The sequence below is a fragment of the Dendropsophus ebraccatus genome, chromosome 10, assembly GCF_027789765.1.
Source record: "Dendropsophus ebraccatus isolate aDenEbr1 chromosome 10, aDenEbr1.pat, whole genome shotgun sequence".
NCBI lineage: Eukaryota > Metazoa > Chordata > Amphibia > Anura > Hylidae > Dendropsophus > Dendropsophus ebraccatus.
Window position 1 is genome coordinate 61163190 of NC_091463.1, and position 22779 is coordinate 61185968.

At 42.8% G+C, this 22779-nt stretch overlaps 1 protein-coding gene across 1 annotated transcript in view; it reads right to left on the bottom strand.

Moving 5' to 3' along the window:
• MAMLD1 (mastermind like domain containing 1) overlaps positions 1–5113 on the bottom strand; it is a 176789-nt gene extending 171676 nt beyond the window's left edge. The window contains exon 1 of the mRNA XM_069943015.1: positions 4851–5113. Within this exon, the coding sequence (XP_069799116.1) occupies positions 4851–4904 (54 nt within the window). The 5' untranslated portion in view covers positions 4905–5113. The remainder of the gene's footprint in view (positions 1–4850) is intronic.
• Between the last annotated feature and the right edge of the window lie 17666 nt (positions 5114–22779).

Here is a 22779-nt window from a genome sequence, read left to right on the forward strand (position 1 = left end):
CGGCCGGGTCACAGAATGGCAGGTCTTTTACGTAATGTCAACATAGCCTAATATTGTAACTGACATGATTTTTGATGTTGATATTACATCATAATCATAAGATGAATTTAACTTTCTTCAAACTTCAATCAAAATATTAAAGTCTGACATATCTGTTTTGTAGAAGAAGAATTGCCCCTCAGACTCCAGTGTCTATAGGCATAAGCCCACTGTGCCCCATGATGTATTAAGTTACTGAGTTTCAGTTTCTTACAATTACAATGAGACATTTTTGTACAATTAACAGAGAATATCAGAAATGTCTGCATCACATGGGTTGTAGATATTAGATTACATTGCATTGATCATTTAAGCTGCTTTTCTATTACAGTATAAACTCTTGTATGCAAATGTATTTATATTATTTCCCTTTGAAGGTTATCTAGGTATAATCCCAGAGCTGAGGCCATAAAGATCAATTTCCTTCTATTCAGGCGTATATCTGATAAGAGGAATAATTGTTTTTTTTTTTTCTAATTTCCTGTTATAGTATGTTATTAAATTTGGTCCCTAGACACTGATCTCAGGAATAAGACTGTGGGGGGTGGGATAGTGTGGACACATGACACATCCACTGGGATGAACGTATGTATCCCTTCTTTACAGATACAGGTAACAATGACTTGTCTTGCCTTAGACATACAGTATAAATGTATCTAGCCTTAGCTTAGGTTACAGGACAGGTTAATGGTGTTGGTTGCTCCTATAGCAATTTTAATAATAGCTTTATAATAGAAAATTGATACTTAAAGGGAATCAATTAGCATGATTGTGCTGATATGGTTCCCAGCAGCCCAGTATAGATCTACTGTGCAGCTCGCGGAGCATACCAGCCGCGGCTCCATCAGTAGCTTTATAAAGGGGAAAAAGATGTTTTACTATCGCACACGAGGCCAGGAGAGAGGCGGCAACTAGTCATCTGGGCGGAAAGCTGACCATGACTAGTTACAGCTTTCTGCCTGTCAGCATGTAGTGTGGGGATGATTGACAGGCAGAGAGAACCATTAGTGCCATTTTGGTGGACCCCATGTATGTTATCAATATACCATAATAGGGCTCAAGGTAAGGTACTGTCCTGAGGCCATAACCAGGCGTATATCTATAGGAGCTGCAAAAGTTGCAGTGTCATTCAGGACCTGGTGCTGCATGGGGCCTAAAGGCCTCTCCGCAACCAGTATTAAAATAACTCCAATGTATTTTTTTTTCAGAAGCTTTAGGATACATTTCAATGGACAACCCCTTTAAACAATTTGGTAATATTTTGCTGCACTAAAGGTGCAGTTAAGAAAGTGGCAATGTATGTGCTAGATGTACCCATTACCATACACTCTATGGGCCCAACAAGCCATGCCTGGGTTGTTTGTCTGGTGGCCCAGACTGACAGCTGTCACTTCAGGTCATCAAACCTGTGGTGGCAACTTGAGGCCATAATACAGAGACATAAGTGCAGCAGTAGTACACCCATGTGGGGGAATCCAAAGGCCGATATTTTGTGGGCACAACCACCAGGAAGCATTGACATTGCACTGAAATGCGAGGTTACCATAACGCATTTCCAGTCCTCCCTATTAGGCTGGGTATTAAGACTGTATTAGAAATATATTAGGCGTGCAGGCAATGACTGTTGGAGCCACAATAACAATAAAAACAATCACGGATTAAACTAGCTAACCCGTATTAGCATCCTATCATTGTGTGTTTTTCAATAATAGCCTAATAAAACAAGAAATGGCTTTGTGATACCATGTCAGGAGGTTATCGCCAATAAAGAGAAAAGGGAAAAAATGATCTTTTTTTTTTTTATTTCCATGACTGCCAGCCTATTTTCCATGGGAGTGTAAATAAGAATTGGCTCCGCTTTCCAGATATAGACAAGAGGGATTAGCTGCAGGATGCCACACTAACAAAAGCCAAGACTGTGATCCAAGGGCCTGGCACCGCTGGGACTTGGGGGCGGGAGGGGAAAGCGGGTATGCTGTTACACACACACAAAACTTACTTGACCCTTCTTGACAAACCATTAAGGTCATTTCTACAAGCACTTTTAATTGCTCTGCTGGCACCAGACAAGTAAAAATGAGTTATCGACACTTTCATCGCTAATCTAACAAAACTTTCTTTGAAATGTCTGGTGATCATTGAAAAACATAATTTATCCGCTCACCTGACAGACTCATAATTCTCCAAATGTCTCCCATAACTTTCAGCCAGTAATAGTCTGTGTCATGCTGGGCGCTGTAGTTCTGACACATTTAACAGATGGAGAGAACCAAACCTGTTCTTTAACTCTTTCCCCCCTGCATTGTTGTTGTTTACGCAATGTAATAACTCTATATACACTATAAGGGATTTCACAATGAGTTGTATATATAACAATAGTAGTAGAGTAGTAATAGTCTGGTTTATGCTTTGGCGATTGACAAATCCACATATAATCTATAAATTCTTTTTAACATTGACTGTCAATACAAAACTGTGGAAATCTAAACAAATCTGTTTTTCATTGAAACCGACAACGCCTGAAAGGACATATGAAGATTTTCCTGAAAGTGAATGTCAGGCATTGTGTTAACTTTATCTTTGTTGTGTTTACAAACAAGGTTGAATAATATTTAATTAAAAGGATAAACACTGCATAAGATGTTAGGCAACAGGTAGTTAGATTGCTAGCTCCTAGGAACAGGACATCGGTAGGTACATCGAGGGAGAATGCAGGCGTGCTGCAGAACAGAATTACAAGGCTCCTTAAACAGAACCTATAGCTCAGTCCTTTGCACAGAGAAAGGAAACGCTTATTAATACTGCATCACAACCTGCTGCCATGTGCGGGTATAATGTACACAATAGATTGACATGAACTGCCACTGACTTCTAGAGGACAGGCGACAAGGGAATCACGGCTTTAACCCCCTCTGTGCCGTTTCCCTTGCAGCGCCTTCCTGTGCAGCCTTGTGCCTCCCTGTACACTGCAGCAGTGCAGGGGTTAACCCATGAGTGGGTGGGGGAAAATAAACCAGTTTTAAAAAACATGAGCCAGCTCCAAGCTCCCACACTGTGTCTGGGAGGCTCGGAGGGTGTTTTCCTTGCAACAAAATCTATTTCTCCTGGCTGTTCAGTGTGCTGCAGAAACACCAACTATTAACCTGTTCTATGCCAGAGCAATGCAAGGGACCTAGAACAATTAAAGGGACACTAGATGTGAAGTGTATCTTATCGGTATTTTCTCTTCCCGCAGTTGCAATCTATTGTTCCCTGGGAGCAGCCATTTCTAGCTGGTGAGAGGTCGAGTGTAGTGATCATAACAGGTTACTGACAAGCAGTCTGGAAATATGTCTGCCTCCATGATCACTACTACATCTAAACTCTGTCTAGTCCTCCGAACGTCTGGTCTGGCACATTTATGAATGATGCCAACAGTTCAGGTTATAAACTATGTGTTTGTAGACTAGAATCATGGATTTATCTCAATTATTATTTATCTTCAATTCTAGGTTAAACAGCGGACAACATATCGGGGATCGATTTGCTCCAGACTGCAAACTCAGCTCCGCTACGCCTTACAAACTCAGCTCCGTCACATCCGTATGTACAAGGCACACAATGATCATCAAGTAATCCCAGATAGCAGAGCACACAAACACACATTCACCCCCTGCTGGACAGGGCTCAAGCACATCAGCCCAAGCCTTGCCACTGGTTGACAATACAAGTCTGCAAGGCAGGTGTCACTTTACCAAAGGAGAGGAGGCGGCGCATTTATCAAAGTCTTCAGCTTACAAAAGATAACAATAACTGGCTATGGAGGGGTTTACCTGATGCATTAACACATGCTTCATTGATTCTACTCATGGCAAGAGGGGAAAAGCTGAAGATAATGCACCGTATTGCCTCGATAATGAATAATAAAATCGCGAGCGGACACAGATCTGCAGTGCAGTTAAAAGCCTTGTGTCTATTAATTCATGGTGACACTGCGATGACCTGTGACCTGCGGAGAATCGCATCAAATGAAGACTTTCGGGGGTTATTACAGTGTAATGTTGACTGCCAGATTAATAGGCTGCATGGAACACTCCCAGCCCATTCAAGACACTTTGAATGAGAGACTTGGTACCGCTGTACAGTGGTAATGCAAACCCATATGTAGCCTGTGCGGTTTAACCCCTGCACTGCCGGGGGGGGGGGGCTAAACGCTGCCTTTTTGTAGCGCATGGACGGCTGCTATCTTACAGCACCGAAATCATTAGGGCATAAGGCAGACCCTTCTGTTTACACAGGGATATTCCAGCTTTCAAGCCGGAGTTTATTGGCAAATTTTAATCCTATTAGTCCCCTGTGCAGTCAGCAGCATTAATCTAGGATAATTCAGACATTATTTCAGTAACCCTGGAACTGTAACATAAAACACTGCCGCTTGCCGATGGTAAGACACTATCAATAATCCAGGCACTGGGCAGCTGTCCTTGTTCTCTGCTCCACATTATATAAGACAATCTGGATCGCCTGGCCATAATAGCTGCTCTTCCAATCTGATCAGTCACGCTTTGACAATTGTTTCGTCTGCTAATGCTCATTATATAATGACAAGCCCTATAATCATGTCGTACCCTTTTACCCATCGCACTTTGCTGATGGATTCACCACTGTAACCTATCAGATCTATACGGCACTTTGGATTGACTGACACTTCAGGGTCCAATTCAGAAGCCCGGGGGTTGTCATATGGGATGATGGGATACAATGACACTTGGATTAGATACAATGACACTTCAGGGAGAGGTTTCTAGCTATAGGCACTGCATGTTACTTACTGGTATATAGGGCTCCATGCGTGGTGCTTCTGTGCGCTGGGAAACCAGCAGCATTTTGGACTGGAGATCCACCAGATATTACATCCACTTTGGTTTATTGGTAAAACCCCAAAATCAAAAGATACAGTCAGGAAGAAAGTAGATATTGCAGTGTCTATGTAAATGTATATATTTTCCTTTTAGACTCCAGACAAAAGCATCCCAGTGAGGCAGTTGGCTAATGATTCACCCAGTGCCTGTCTCAGACTGCTCACTACATTTCCATCAGCCCACAGTTCTCACTTCAAGGAGGAGTCTCTGGGCTTTAAATTACTGATAGGACATTTACAACTGTTGTGTCACCCAGGGAGGAGGAGACAGCCTGGAGTCACTCAATCTTAAAGGGGAAACAAGCGTTCACTTTACACTGCTCATTCCTGACAATTACATCCCAGTGTGGGAAAGTATTGGACGGGGAGCATTTGCAAAAGCCAGCCCTCCTCCCCCCCTCCCCTCTTGTGGAAGCATGATGTTCACACTGGAGTATGTACAATCCTAATGACATTGTATCAGCGCCACTAGCTCTAATGATGGCAGTGATAACAATACCATTAAATACACAATAGGCAAGTGAAGACCCGCAGAGATCTTAGGCTTCTTATAACCTTACTATAGAACCTTGTCTTTTATATTGTTGACTTAACCGATATGTCTGCATACTGCACGTCACACAGCCCAGAATACAGCTCAGACCAGGAGTCGCTTTCTCATGTGAATCAGCTATGACAGATCTAGCCTGTTGCTCATGTACCCTGTCAGGTAATGATACATACATACATAATGTTATATGCAGACTAGCAACACAACTTTCCAAAATGAGTCCTATACAGGGCTATCCGTATATATGAATATAGTGTCATTTATATACAAATATGCGGATTAAATGTTTATTTTTTTTAGCTGCTTTCAGACCACCACAACACAGGCATGTTATAGTGTCTGTATTACGGACACAATAACTGGACTACCAGTAGATTATCTGGAATCGAATAAATGTGAAGAAAAAAAACAACAACTATGTTACAGCCATCTTAAAAAAACACACTTGTAGTGTTGATATTACAGACACAATCATCTGACATCTGTGGTACTGTAACTTCAGTTTGTATGGACCAAACAAACCCCCCAAACATCCGTATTGTAGCCATCCGGAACATATGCCCCAATATATGCACTCTAGACATTCTTGAGGGTAATGCAGGCTCAGAATTGCCACCCATACCAGTCTATGTGGCCACACTGTACTTCCATATGACTCCATTCTCATACAAATCTGCATAAAGGATATGTAGTTGGATTCTGTATGAATTGTCCCACGCCCTGCTGGATACCATACTACATAAGAACACTCCATAAGGAGCATTTGCTTGAGGGGATGATACCTATGTTATACTGTGTCATACAGAGGTACCATATGGTGGCACATGAAGTGCAGAAGGGTTCTTGTTGCCTCTGTACAGCGAGGATCCTAAAGTAACTACAATGAAGTAACAGATGGAAAATAGGTGGTTTAGGATTTGTGGGCCAATGTGACGATCATCTAGATTGATCATCCGTGGATCACAACTGTTCCACTTTGTAATAAAGGAGTTGTTATGTGAAGATAAAAAATAAGCCCTAAAGGATAGGGGATAACTAGATGACCATTGGGGTCTGACTCCAGTTACCCCCACTGATTTTGAGACTGGAGAAAAATTGTCCCCTGAAAGAATGGAGTAAATGTAGCATGTGTGTCCAGCTAGCCCTCAATTCATTCTTTACGGACCCATAAACATTGCTGAACCCTGACATGTGAATTTATCCATGAATTCAGGGAAAGGTTTTTCTTCCAGCTTCTTCAGGATTGTTGGGATTGGTCTCAGCTGTCAGATCCCTATGAATAGCTAGTTTGTATCTTTGAAATTATTTCTGTAATTGATTAGAATTACATGGGTTCATGGGTACATGGGTTTTTCCCTTGTCATTACACTGACTTATAGGACCACTTAAAATGGTGGTTTTGGTGGTTTCCTTACAGGAGCTACCCCTTGGCTGGGTCCTTCCCAGAGGGATATCTGGCTAGTCCTGTGTTTCGAGACTGTTTGATGAGGCTCCACAGGCTCTTCCTTTGCACATTCATGTTTCCCAGGGGGCAATGCACCTAGGATTTCACTGCATTGAGCGCTTTCAGTAGCAGCTGGCAGTGTTGTCGTTTGTCTGGTCTCCCTGAGATCGGTTATCTATTTCTCTTGTGGCTCTACAAGCCATTGCTCCCACCTAGCCAGAATCCTGCTCCACACTGATAAGGGGCAACACCCAGAAACAGCTGTATGTGGATGGTTACCTGGCCTTGGTTTTTCTCTTGTCATTACGTTGACTTATAGGGCCACTTAAAGGGAACCAATCACCTCAAAAACGCATATATAGCTTTTTAAATGTGCTGTTAGAGCACACAGCACACTTTCTATACATGTTTCTATATACTCCCTGCCTCCCCCGTGTAATCCATAAAGTAACTTTATAAAACTGGCGCCCGGTATGCAAATTACCTCAGGTAGTCACCTGGGCGGTGTTCGGCTAGATGGTAGTCACGGTCAGTCCGGGTCCCCTGGGCGTTCCTAGGCAGTAATCACGCCCCTCTGGACGTGATTCAAATCATCCGCTTCCATTCTGGCTGTACTGAGCCCGTGTAGAATAGCCTCGAACTCCGGCGCACACTGAGTTTGAGGCTATTCTGCACAGGCGCAGTACAGCCAGAATGGAAGCGGGTGTACTGCGCATGCGCGGCGGCGTAAGAACGTAGGCGTGCCGACGTCGTGCACGGCGCGCTCCTGAGTGACGTTGGAGCTACTGGATGATTTGAATCACGCCCAGAGGGGCGTGATTACCGCCTAGGAACGCCCAGATGACCCGGACTGACCGTGACTACTATCTAGCCGAACACCGCCCAGGTGACTACCTGAGGTAATTTGCATACCGGGCGCCAGTTTTATAAAGTTACTTTATGGATTACACGGGGGAGGCAGGGAGTATATAGAAACATGTATGGAAAGTGTGCTGTGTGCTCTAACAGCACATTTAAAAAGCTATATATGCGTTTTTGAGGTGATTGGTTCCCTTTAATATGGTGGTTTTGGTGGTTTCCTTATAGGAGTAGCCCCTTGGCTGGGTCCTTCCCGAAGGGATATTTGGCTAGTCCTGTGTTTCGAGACTCTTTAATGAGGCTCCACAGGCTCTTCTTTTGCATGGGTTCAACATTATTATGCAAGATATCATTATGTCTTATGGCAGGGGGACACCAAGGGACACAGGGCACTGGAGAGACACTGAGCATTCCCCTGCCATCATCCTCTCCAGCAGCTACAGCCCGCACAGCTCTGGGAGTAGGGTCTTGACTCGTGACATCACCATTTTGTCCAGGAAGTAAAGCCTTGATGCAGTAGTAAGTGCAGGGAAAAAAACACTCTATAAGCATTTTCCATAATAAGTGTATATTGGGGATTTGTATAACTTTTGGGGGGCAATACAATACTTTAATAAAATTTTTTGCCAGACTTCTCCTTTATTATTAGTAAATCAGTAGTGGAGAATAATATTTTTGGGAATCTGCATAGCCCTAATAGGATATAATGGGAATTACTACTAATATCATGGGTTCTTACATCGCTATTTTCTGCTGTTTGACCTTTATTTATATATTTTATATAAAAAAACAAAAAAGTTTAGATTTTTATAATGTACACTTTTTAGGATGAGTTGGATTATTATACAAGCTGATTATCTGTCCCAGAATAACGGAACGTCAGTATGGTAACAATTTTCCAATTCCTTCTTTCAGGTGATCCTGGCATCAGTCCTCGATAGTAACAACTTAGTGGCTGTCACCAATATGTAATACAGAACGGCTTTATCCAGACCTATTGTGTCACTTGATCCTCTATGAAATCCCAAGCGCAGGTGAGCGGATACCACAGTCCATGATAGATGCAGTAGGGAGGGGCCATCAATTCAGGAGCACAAATAATTTATTAATAAACGCAACGCGTTTCGGCACCCACATAAAGCGGAGCCTTTCTCAAGCATGTCATAACAATATATAACCTCACAGGGAGGTTGTACTTTGTTATGACATGCTTGAGAAAGGACACGGATGGTGATTCCTCTTCCTTTGAGCTGCGATGACTTATGTATACCACAACACGCTTCTATATAGTTGTGCCTATTTCTGCACAGCTCGGCTAGGTGAGTTCATTTCAGTATAATTTTGTGTGTGCTCACCTTTGCTGATTGTATTGCACTAAGAAGCGCCCTCTTTTTTTGTTTCTAAGGGCTGTCACCAAGACAATGTGCAGCAATGCAGCAGCCTTACTGAGAGAGCAACGGATCCTACTGGTGGCCCAAGTCTGCCCCTTCCTACAGTATGTCACCTCTATGCAACACAGCAGTCTCAGGACCATGCCTATTACATCATGGAGTATCTGGCTGGCGGCAGCCTGGAGGCTTTAATAACAATATGCGGGTACCTGGCCACCAGTTTCTCCATGGACAGAACATTGCCCATTTGTATGTAGACATTGTAATAATGGAGATACCACACCCAGTATCCTGCACTACACTTGGTTTTGCAGTGATACATCCCTCGTCCCCTTCACCACAGCCTGATTGGATATAACAATCTCTTTTCTTATTTTCTTGCAGAGATCCAAAGCCAGGCAACATCATGCTGGACAGAGATGGACACATCCGTCTCACATCCACCCAAGATGGTGTCACCTCCTCCAGTAGGATCTGCAGATTGACGGGCACATGCATCTACATGGCCCCTGAAATGGTTGTGAGGGATGGTGGAGCCTGGGAATTGTGGTGTCCAGGATGCCAGCAGGACGCTCTTCATTATACTTTGGTTTAAACTTAGGAGTAGCTTATAGATCATCACCGAAGGGATCCTGATATTCCATCTTGGCTGGAGTGTTGATCTGAACGGTTTCCTGTAGTTTGGACAAACTTTTGACATACAGTATCATATATGCCAGAACTTTGTATAGGTGGAGGATACAGGTGCTGAGATCCTTACCAATTGCTAGAATGAAGGGCAGGTCATCCCGCCCCCTCTAGCCAGATACCTTTATTGGTTAGGTAATCCCCCCCATTTAATTAATTGTCCCTAGTACAGTGAATGTTCAACTTTTGATTTACTTCAAGCCTTAACCACTTTAATATGTGAACTTTGCCATCATCGTAAGAAGGAAAATAACAATGGATAATGGAAACATCAAGTCACATGGTTAGGTACAGGTGACAAGTATCCACTACCACTAAACAACAAACACTACAGCCAATAATGCAGGCATACAATGGTCAAAATCATTTGAACACAAGATACCAGCTGTATTCAAAAGTTTACATAGACCAGCAGAATTTTTGCTTTCATGGCCTTTTCCCCCCCAGACAATATGAAAGATAACACAATTTTTTTTCCCCACGCATGGTTAGTGGTTAGGTGAAGCCATTTATTGTCAAACTACTGTGTTTTCCCCTAAACGACCGCAGGCGTAAATGTACACACAGCGATCGGGGAAACTGCGGGCAGGAATTTACGCCCGTTTGTGTTAAGGCACAGGCTTCTGGGGCGTACATTCCTGCCCGCAGTTTCCCCGATCGCTGTGTGTACACACACAGCGGTCGAGGAAGATGGTCTGCTTTGCCGACGATCGCTGCTATTGGTTGATCAATTCAGATCATCCGATAGCAGCTGAAAACAGCTTTCCGGGTCATCGGTGACTTGGTGACCTAGAAAGCAATGGCCGTTGGTGATGTCCGAGACAGCACCAATCACCATTAGTGTCCTCCAAAAAGATGGCGCCGGTGCCACCCCCACAATCGCTGTGATGGGCGGCAATTAAAGTGTAAAAAAAAAAGTTTCCCCCGGGGTTCTACACGGGTGCAGAACAGGTGTGTATAGTGTAGGTGCACTATACTCACCTGATCCCAGCGTTCGGAGTGAAGATCGGCGGTCCCACGCTGTCCTCTTCTCCGCGTAGTCTAACTTCGGCTCCCGTCGGTTCTTCGTCGTCTAACTTCAGCTCTTCGGGCTCCCCCGTCGTCTATCTTCGGCAATCTTCGGCAGCTTTGCTCTACTGCCCAATAGTAGCTGATCAGTGTATATTATACACTGATCAGTTACTTTGGGGTAAAAAGAATGTTTTTTCCCAATTCTTTTCTTTTTATGCCGCTGAGTGCTGATCAGCATCAACTCCACCTTTTTGGTGTATGGGCCCCCCCCCTTTTTTTTCTATATCCTACCGCCACTGTCTGCTGATAAGTACCGCACATAAGTGCGGCATTTATCAGCAACTCCTTTCTTGGCGTAATTTTTTTTTCTTCTTACTGTTAAAAAAAGGTAAAAAACATTAAACTACACTACATGAAAGGAAGTTTTACACTACACCACTACACATTTACATTCCCCATATACTAATCCCCATATAAAAATGGCCCCCAGGGTGTTTTTGGTGGAGAAGGCATAGGCTATTATTGCCACCAACACCGAAATAGCCAGTGAGGATGAATGGGGGGATCCTTTTTTCCTCCATTCATCCTCATCATCCAGTGACATGTCTGGGGGTAGCGTAGCATATGCTGCCCCCCAGACACGTATTTTACGCCAGTAACGTCCCAATAAGAGATCACGGTATGGCGTGAAATTCTACAAACTCTGTGAGGGTACCTCAGGGTACACTTACAGATTTAGGGTACGTGCACACTGAGGAATGCCGAATGATAACCCTTTGTGCATTCCGCAGCTGGCACCCGCCGGCGGACTGATGCGAACGCGTGCGTCTCCACCCGTGTCATAGACTCCATTCTATGCACAGGCGGATTCCGTCGTCCGTCTAAAGAATAAACACGTTTATTCTTTGGACAGAGGGCAGAATCCGCCCGTGCATAGAATGGAGTCTATGACACGGGTGGAGACGCGCGCCTGCATCAGTCCACCAGCGGGTGCCAGCTGCGGAATGCACAAAGGGTTATCCTTCGCCATTCTGCAGTGTGCACGTACCCTTAGAGTGTATAAAAGAAGGGACACCCGAATCCAGCCCCCAGGTGCCCCCCCCCATCCTCGGAGTTAGTGGGAAGATCGTTTTCAAACTGATCTTCCGACTGCTGGATAAAGGTTACCACCTGTACGGGGATAACTTTTATACCAGCATTCCCCTCTTCTGGTCCCTCGCTGCCTAAGCTACTGTAGCTTGCGGCACAATCCGAAAATATCAGAAGCAGTAATAAGAGCTCTAATATGTAGCCGCCATGGAGTGGACCCAGCGCTTCTGGATATGAAGGACCCGGTATCGTACCAGGGTAACATTTTCCAGGTGACATCCCCCACACTGAAAAATGGGAGATCCCAGAAGAAATGCAGAGTGTGCCGTTATAGGGGGATTAGGAAGGACACCGTCTGCCTCATGAGGGTTTTTTGCCTTCCTCTGGATGAATACAGGTTGAATTTGATGGACTCCTGTCCTTTTCAACCTTATAAACTAATAATTGGCCTAATACCCACAAAGGGTTATAAAACATTTTTTGGATGTGCTTTTGCAGAGTTTGGGGGTGCAGTTTATGAAATGGGGTGCTTTGTGGGGATTTCTAACATACAATCCCCTCAAATACACTTTGAGGCTATGTTCACACTGCGTAAACTTACGTATTTACGACAGCTAAAATACGAACGTAAGTTTGAGGTTCACTGATATGAATGAAATGCAATGGAACTACGTCCGGGAAGTGCACACTACGTACGAACTTACAGTCGGATTTTATACGGCCCCGTGAAAAATGAACAAGACCATTATTTGCGGCCGGAAATGCTGCACCTACGGCTGTGAGTTTCAATGCGGACGCGAACATACATCTGATATCTGCCAAAGTAAACTTGATTTTGATATAAAATATATTCTGAGTGGTTTCTCGGGCTGGACGCTATATTTAAAGTAAACGACCTGTGTCAGCCCGCTTGCAATCATGCTAGGAAGCCACATTAAACAATGCCCATATGTTCACGATCGGACATACGACTGTATGTGCGAACGCAAATCCACGGCCGTGAAAAATTACGACCGTAAGTTTACGCAGTGTGAACATAGCCTGAACCTGAACAGGTCCCTAAAAATATCTGATTTAGTAATTTTACTGAAAATTTGGAAAATTGCTGCTAATGTTTTAAGCTTTCTATTGTCTAAAAAAATGAAAGATAGTTTAATAAATGCTGCCAACATAAAGTAGACATGTTGCTAATGCTATTTAATATATAATTTATGTGGCATAACCATTTTCTGTATGAGCAGAAAAGTTTCAAAGTTGGAAAAATGCATTTTTTCACAATTTTTCACGTTATTTTTTTTTTCATAAAGATTCGTTAAAAGTATCGACTCCAATTTACCAGAAATGTAAAGTACCATATGTCACGAGAAAACAGTCTCAGAATCAGCCAGATAGGTAAAAGCACTCCCAAGTTATTAATGAATAAAGTGACACAGGTTATATTCATAAAATTTGTCTTGGTCCTTAAGGCCATTTCAGGCCTGGTTCTTAAGGGGTTAAATCATAATGACAACCAAAAATATCCAAATGACCCTGATCAAAAGTCCACATACCCTGGTGGGTTTGGCCTTATAACATGCACAGAAGTTGACACAAATGGGTTTGAATGGCTACTAAAGGTAACATCCTCATCTTTGACCTGGTTGCTTGTATTCTGTGTGTTCGGCATAAAAACTGAGTGAGTTTCTGGGATCCAGACTCTTGCAACTTTCATTAAGCCACTCACGTTTTTTTAGATTGTTAGCCATGGGGAAAGCAAAAATAATTGTCAATGGATCTACGCGAAAAGGTAGTTGAACTGTACAAAACAGGAAAGGGATATAAAAAGATATGCAAGGAATTGATAATGCCAGTCAGCAGTGTTCAAACTGTGATTAACAAATGGAAAATCATGGGTTCTGTAAAAACCAAACCACACTCAGGTAGACCAAGAGATATTTTGGCTACAACTGCCAGGAAAATTGTTTGGGGTGCAGAAAAAAACTCACAAATAACATCAGCTAAAAAACAGGAGTCAATGAAAGCTAGAGGTGTGGCTATTTCAAGATGCACAATGAGGAGGCACTTGAAGAAAAATGAGCTGTATAGTTGAGTCATCAGAAGAAAGCCATTATGGCACAAATGCCACAGAGTATCTCATCTACAAAATGCCAAACAGCAGAGAGACAAGCCTCAAAACATCTGGAACAGGGTCATTCAAAGTCATGAGACTTTTTGGCCACAACCATAAACGTTACATTTGGAGAGGTGTCAACAAGGCCTATGATGAAAGGAATACTATCCCTACTGTAAAGCACGGAGTTGGATCGCTGATATTTTGTTGATGTATGAGCTACAAAGGCACAGGAAACTTGGTCGAAGTGATGAATGAAGCTGGTTACCAGCAAATACTGGAGGCAACTCAGCCCAGACACTGCGCATGGGACATACCTGGACACTCCAACATGACAACGATCCAAAACACAAGGCAAAGTAAACCTCTCATTGCCCACAGCAGAACAAAGTTAAGGTTCTGGAGTGGTCATCTCAGTTTCCTGACCTCAATATCATTGACCACTGGGGGGAAATCTTAATCACACAGTTCATTCAAGACAGCCTAGGAATTTTAAGGAACTGGAGGCTTTTTGCCAAGAAGAATGGGCAGCTTTACCATCTGAGAAAATAATGAGCCTCATCCACAACTACCACAAAAGGCTTCAAACTGTCATTAATGTTAGAGGGGGCAATACACGATATTAAGAACTGGGCTATGTAAACTTTTGAGTGAAAAAAAAAAGGTTTTTGTGTTATCATTTACCCGATAGATCATTTACCCGACACCCCACGTATACACCGTATATACAAACTAAATAGTAATACCCAGTAAAATTTTCGAAGCTTGACCAATGTATTTTCTGACCAATGCAACAGATCCCTTTTGGTTGCAGCCAATCATTTTTGTTAAATTTATTTTGTTGAACCTGAAATTGGGATACATGTATCTTTTGAACTGTGAAAAGCTGCCGGATATGTTGGCACTGAATTATATTATAAGTGATTTTTCATTTACTGTAGATGTACCATAAAGTCAACCACACTAGCGTTTAAGCCTTTTACATGACTAGTATGCCTACAGTACAGTGTACACTTATTGACCAGTCATGAACTAACTCAGTCAAAGTGATGAATTTAACCAGGATTCTGTAGAACATTGCCCGAGGCTGCACAATTTGTAAATCCATCTTTTATTGACTTTCTAACAAGCCCCCTCATTTAAGCAGGAGACAATAACAGATAATCAATTAGGTGAATCATATTCTTATTTTTCTCTGTTACTTTAATGATTGTTGGGGTTAATATAATAAGTTAACATGAGCCCCAAGTGAGTTATTTACTAGAATAGGTGTAAATTGCAGGGCATTGTAATCTGGAAGAACACAATCAGTTCAGTGGAGTGTAGAAATCAGAGGAGAAGTGTCTCACTTAATACTATAACTGGGAACCATTTGGTTCTGATGTGACCTAAGATCAGCAACAGATCCAGATCTGGCAGCCATAATAAAGAACCTATGATATTTCCATATTATATTATTATGTAAAATAACTTTAAATGGGTAGTAATAATAGTAAAAGTTCTGAAATGTAAAAAGCTCATGGTGTAAATAAGGCTCCTAAAGCAGTCATTCAAATGCCTTCAATTTCCATATCATTCACATGGATTCTGTAAGAAAAAATGTATAATATGTTAAGTATTTTACACACTTAAAGTGAGTATTGCCTAGATTTTTTTTTCTTTAGTCTGTGTTTACACAATGGCTTTTTTTTTTTTTTTTTTTGCTGTATTGCAGCTGTTTTTTTGGAAGGCCATCATTTTGATGCTAAAACATGTCAGATGGACGTCATTTGCATAAAGCTGCCCTTTTGGTGCCAAAATGATGGCCATCCCCCCAAAAAAGGCTGTGAAACGGCAAAAAAAAGACATTCACCCAGATTTATCAAAGGGTGTAAAATTAAGACTGGTGCAAACTGCCCACAGCAACCAATTACAGGTCAGCTTTAAGCTCTGGTAAAATGAAAGCTGAGCAGTGATTGGTTGCTGTGGGCAGTTTGCACCAGTCTAAATTTTACACCCTTGGATAAATCACCCCCATTGTGTGAACCTACCCATTTACTGAAAATGTTTTTTTTTCTTATTTGTTTTTATTTCCGATTGTAAATTTTTTATTTAATTTTTTTTTAACATTATTACAAAGGTTGCCTGGTTTTGTCTGGGCATGCTTTGTGACCTATGCAGAGGTCAAGGGCCAAGGGAAAATGAAGGTAATTTTCTTACCTTGACTTGTAAAGCCATTTCCCTTAAAAGAACCAATCAGTATGATTGTGCTGATATGGTTTCCTGCAGCAGTGTATAGAGCTACTGCGCATCTTTGTTTAATCAAGCCGCGCAAAGCAGGGAGAGGGGCGCAACTAGTCATTTGGGCAGGGAGCTGCCCGGAACTAGTTACTGCTCTCTCCCTGTTAGCGCGCAGGGATGATTGAAAAGCAGAGAGCCCACTAACAGTACTTTATACAATGCCATTAAGATTTCACCATGCATGATCCATGCAGCATACTTGTGACTCTGGTACCTTCTAGAATACAGACAGTGATGGTGAAAGCTAGAACTACTGTAAGTACTTTGTCCTTGCCCTCTGGTAAGCGAGGACTAGACTTAGGGACTCCTCCGTTTAGACTTGGGGACTCCTCCTCTGTAAGGAGACTATATATTGATGAGCTTAGGACCTATCACTCATACCCATATATTTTGTGCACCAGAGGTGGCAGCCAGGGGCGGTCTTGGCATTTCTGGGGCCCCAAGCGAAGTCATGTCTGGGGCCCCCCATGCCCCCCCCTTGACATGCGCTGCCCCCCCCCAGTAGTCCTCTTATAACCCTCCTACCACCATACAGAGATTACATATCACCTCAAAACTGCTCTGAACAAAACAGGAAGATATTACCAATGATGCCATAACATAATACTGCCACACCATGACCCCTATCACTACAGACCCTATAAAAGAGTGCAGTTACATCCAGTGACTTACAGGAGGCGTCTTCTCTGATCAGCATCTTTTACTTCTTTTTCTTTCTCTCTCCATCCAGCGTGAGCCACCTTGAAGTCTCCTCCCGGCTGGTAATCTTCCCTCCAGAATCTGTCAGAGAAATATTTTAGGCTCCAACACATACAGTAGTTAGGTCCCCTGCACCCCTATATAGTAATTACGCCCCTCTGTGCCCCCACAGATTAAAGGTGTCCCTGTGTCCCCACTTAATAATTAGGTATGTTCTGTGCCCCAGTATGGTAGTAAGGCATATAGGCACTTCTGTGCAGTCCCAATGTAATAAAGACCGCTGTGTGCTGCCCCCAGTTATATAGACCCCTTGTGCGCTGCCGACAGTAGTAAATACCACTTGTGTGCTGCCCCCAGTAGTATATACCTCTTGTATGCTGTCCCCAGTGGTATATAGACGCGCCTGTGTGCTCCCCCAGTTATATATAGACCTGTGTTATCCCCCAGTTATACATAGCCCCCCTGTGTGCTCCCCCAGTATACTATATAGACCCCCTGTGTGCTCCCCCAGTATACTATATAGACCCCCTGTGTGCTGCTCCCAGTCGTATATACCCCGTGTGCTCCGCCCAGTTGTATATACCCCCTGTGTGCTCCCCCCAGTTGTATATGCCCACTGTGTGCTCCCCCACTAGTATATAGCCCCCCGTGTGCTGGCCCCAGTTGTATATACCCCCTGTGTGCTGCCTCCAGTTTTATATACCCCCTGTGTGCTCCCCCACTTGTATATAGCCCCCCCTGTGTGCTCCCCCTTATATAGCCCCCCTGTGAGCTCCCCCACTTGTATATAGCCCCCTGTGAGCTCCCCCACTTGTATATAGCCCCCTGTGAGCTCCCCCACTTGTACTATAGCCCCCTGTGTGCTCCCGTTCATATAGCCCCCTGTGCGCTCCCCCCATTTATATAGACCCCGTGCGCTCCCCCACTTGTATAGAGCCCCCGTGTGCTCCCCTGTTTATATAGCCCCCCTGTGCACTCCTCCATTTATATAGACCCCCACTGTGTGCTCCCCCCGTTTATATAGCCCCCCTGTGCGCTCCCCCATTTATATAGCCCCCCTGTGCGCTCCCCCCGTTTCTATTGCCCCCCTGTGCGCTCCCCCCATTTATATCGCCCCCCCTGTGCGCTCCCCCCCGTTTATATAGCCCCCTGTGCGCTCCCCCGTTTATATAGCCCCCTGTGCCCTCCCCCCGTTTATATAGCCCCCCTGTGCGCTCCTCCCGTTTTATATAGGCCCCCACTGTGTGCTCTACCTCCTATATAGTATATCACACAAAAAAAAAAACATTTTTAATCACCTGGATCCGGTGTCTCCTCTTCTTGTCTCTTCTCTTCCCTCTTGTGGCCGCGGGAAGTGTTTCCCCTGCGGTCACAAGAGGAAGCTCTCCCGTTGTCATGGCACCGGCGCTCCAGTGACGCCTCGAGCGCCGCCACCAGAGACACAGAGCGGCCTCTTGTGACCGCAGGGAAAACACTTCCTGCGGCCACAAGAGTGACTGACAGGGAGGGAGCCAATGGCTCCTGCCCTGTCAGTACCGCTGCTGCCTGTAACTATGTGCGCTTGTTACGAGCGCACCTAGTTAGTCGCAGCGGTCTTGGGCACCAGAGCGGGGCCCCTCTGGATGTCGGGAGCCCCACGCAATTGCGTGGGATGCTTGGTGCCCAAGACCGCTACTGGTGGCAGCAGAGGGAACACACAGTTGTGCATAAGATAAACCACAGTGTATACACGTAACAAGCAATACATGACTCACAGAACCCATAATGCATTGGACACACTGTAACAAATCTACTGCCACATTACAGTTGCTTCTCTAAGAAGGAGCAGAACAGGTAGGATAATGCATTAGGCTTTGGCTGGTGTCAGGCAGCCATAATGCAGCCAGGATTTGTTTCACAATGTGCGTAGATGCTGCCTCCGGTGCTGAGCAATTCATGATAAAGGGAAATCTAGCACCTGTAAATGAATAAAGCCTCCACATTTTATTAAATCTAGGAGTATAAAAATAAAGACATGAAGGAAACAAAATTAGGTGTTTTAAGCTTTGGTGGTCTGTATACTTTGCTTTGTATACTAGCTTTTTATGAATACTTGTATATTCTATATAAGTAACCAGGTGGCATAAAGATAGAAGTTAGAAGTATAGCACAATTATGGTTACTGTATATTTTTATATCTTCTGCATGTTGTATAGGTGGTTCTAGAGTAGTGAGCTCAGCTGAAATAAGAAATCTGTAAAAAAAATTTCCCCACCAATAATACTAACACCTTACCTGTGAATGTGTGTGCAATCCAAATGGGTTAAACCATGCTTTGGATATCTGCGGTGTAGCTACTTGGGAGGACTTTACCAGGGTTAGGTGACCACCTGAGGTAGGCTGTATGGTAAAGATGGTTGCAACATGTAAGCCTCTAGGCATTAACTCTGTATGTAAGCCCACAAAGACTTAAAAAGTACCTGCAGTGGTAGGGGTCACTTATGTGAAAAATGCCTGTGCAAGATCTACTTTTTTCTAATGTAAACCTATTTAGAATTCTGCACTGGATTATGCTACCAAGCACCTTTTCTTCTCATTCCCCACCGCTAACTACACCTTATACCCAGAGTTAGACACTTTGACAGAAGTCCCTCAGTCACATGACAACTTTATACTTTTGCAGCTGGGATACGGGTATCAGGACTAGAGATGAGCGATCCTGACAGATTTCTGGTTTGTACGAACCATAAATCTCGGCATCTGACTCCCGCTGTCTGCCGGCTCCGTGCAGCGGGTGGATACAGCGTAAGGAACGCCTAGAAAACTGGGATACAGCCTATGGCATAGGCTGTATCCCAGTTTTCCAGGCGTTCCTTAGGCTGTATCCACCCGCTGCACGGAGTCGGCAGACGGCGGGAGTCAGATGCCGAGATTTCTGGTTCGTACAAACCAGAAATCCGGCAGGTTCGCTCATCTCTAATCAGGACACTGCACACAGTTAATTCAGCAATTGAAAAAATTTACATTACACAAGTGAACAAAAAAATAGTGTCTGGTCCTGAAGCTAAACCATTAAAAAGATATATACAGTCCAGGCAGCTCAGTCACCGAGGCTTTCAAAGACTCCATTACACAATGCTTAGGGAAACCCTTTATTTTAGATTTTACTTCATCTTATTTTTATGTTTATAAACATATGATTTTCCCTATTAAAAAAAAAATGGAAGGGGGTGTTAACTTATAACACATCACCGTCAGTAAGGGTGTATGCACAGGAAATGCCTAGGGCAGGGCCAGACTGGCGAAAGTCTATGTGCATAAATAAAATAATGGGAAAAGTCATCTCTAAATATCGTTTTAAGCCACCTATTAGAGAAAACCATTGAAAGTGTGAGAATTACATTCTCATTGGCAGACGCTCAATAATAATATTTATTTTAGGTATTTTGTTCTGAGCTTTCCTGTTTCTCAGCACACTTTGCACTACAGGAGAGCAGCACTATAGATCTATACAATGAATAAGGTTAAGTATCACACATTGCATAATCACAAGAGAAGGTAACACGTCTACTCCCATAACTCTCTCTACTATGCATCGATAACATTCTCTCCTGCAGCTAACCAATCTTTTAGTGATTCTTTGTCGCTTATGTGATTTGACAAGCCTGCTATAAATTTTAGCAGTAATGGATGTATGACAGATATGGAACTAGAATATTTCTAAATTATTAAAACTGGGTTTCGGTTTCAATATACTGTATTTAGATGGTTGTTTCCATCCTAGACATTAATTAGGATATATCCATACCTGAAAAATGTGGGGCTCTCTTCTGGGACCATGGGTCTGCATTCCAGACAAGGGCACCCCATTTAGCTTGTCTCAATTTAGTTCTGTGGGAGTTTCACAAAACAGCCAACAGTGAGAACCATCATTCTGGAGATAGGTATGGACCTCAGAAGTACGACCTGTGTTTAGGAGACATTTATGGCATATTTTATGGGTATGCTTATAGTGGTATTTGCTTAAGTGTACTGTATGCAAAAAAGAACCAATGGAGTCTCGAAACTTAGGACTAGCCAGATATCCCTCCGGGAAGGGCCCAGCCAAGGGGTGGCTCCTGTAGAGAAACCACCAAAACCACCATATTAAGTGGCACTATGAGTCAATGTAATGATAAGGGAAAAACCAAGGCCAGGTATCCATCCACATTGTGGATGGATACCTGGCCTTGTTTTTTCCCTGGGTTACTATATATATATATATATATATATATATATATATATGATGTATAGAGATATAATGTAACAATATGATTATAAATGTATATATATATATATATATATATATATATACTGTATATACCATTTAACTTTAACTTACTGAAAGGAACTAAGACCAACCATTAGAACACCCAGCACAATGGCGGTACTACTTTTAGCTTTTTTCGTACTTTTCTTATATAGGTATAGAAAATGCAATGTTGCAATGTGTCATGTGTCACATGATATGAAAATATGTGGTTTTTTTTCAGCTGAAATATTTATGGCATAAATACACAAAAATGGTGAAACATTATGTAAAAGTGCAAAATTATCATAACAGCATTGTAAATTATAAATTTTTAGCCCGTGGCTTTAGGCTCTGCATTACGTGGTAAGCTTTACTTTCGATTTATGGATAAGTTGGAAGTGGTTAACCTATAAAGCTGTGATTCCCCATGGTGAGTACTTGGGGATGAAGCTGTAAAAGTGGATACAAAATTGCTACGTGTACTCTATTAGTATAGCTATGTTCCTTTGAAGTATAGTTTCCAACTACGATACATCGTGTAGTGTTATCAGTATGGTACAGAATATCTAAGAGAACATACCATGTGGTCTGGGCTCAAGTGAAACCAGTTTGATTTTTATTATGTTGTAGAAATACAGATCTATGCCATATACTGCTGATTCAGCAGATTGACACCATGATAATGTTTGCTGAAAAAAAAAAAAAAAAAAATCTAATTTTTTTTTAGGCTTGGTTCACACTACGTATATTTCAGTCAGTATTGTGGTGCTCATATTGCAACCAAAACCAGGAGTGGATTGAAAACACAGAAAGGCTCTGTTCACACAATGTTGAAATTGAGTGGATGGCCGCCATTTAATGGCAAATATTTGCTGTTATTTTAAAACAACGGCTGTTATATTGAAATAATGGCAGTTATTTAACAATTTTAAAATTGTGTGAACAGATCCTTTCTGTGTTTTCAATCCACTCCTGGTTTTGGTCGCAATTGGAGGACCACAATACTGACTGAAATATACGTAGTGTGAACCCAGCTAAACCTGTAAAACTTTACATAGTCTTTTCCAAATGGCCAGTTTTATGTATAAGGAAACACGATCTCGTCTGTTTGATAGAAACTTTCAGGCCCTCTAAATCATTTGTCTTAGTGCAAACAGGAAATGTAGCTTAGACAGCAAGAATGAAGTGCTGCTATACGTGAAGTCACGCTCATTTGTGGTGGGGTAGGATTATTACAAGGAAATTAGTGTTCTGCTCTGTACAAAGAGTCATAGGAAGGTTGGAGGAAAAGCCAATGCTTTCAGAAAAGTCCTGCAGGTGACTTATATCACTTTGAAGTATTTAAACCCTGTGATGACATTTACAGATGACTTGTTTAATGACTCAGTATTTGCTGATTCAGAGATTTATCTGAAATAATCTCAACATCATGAAATCAACATGTTAAGGAA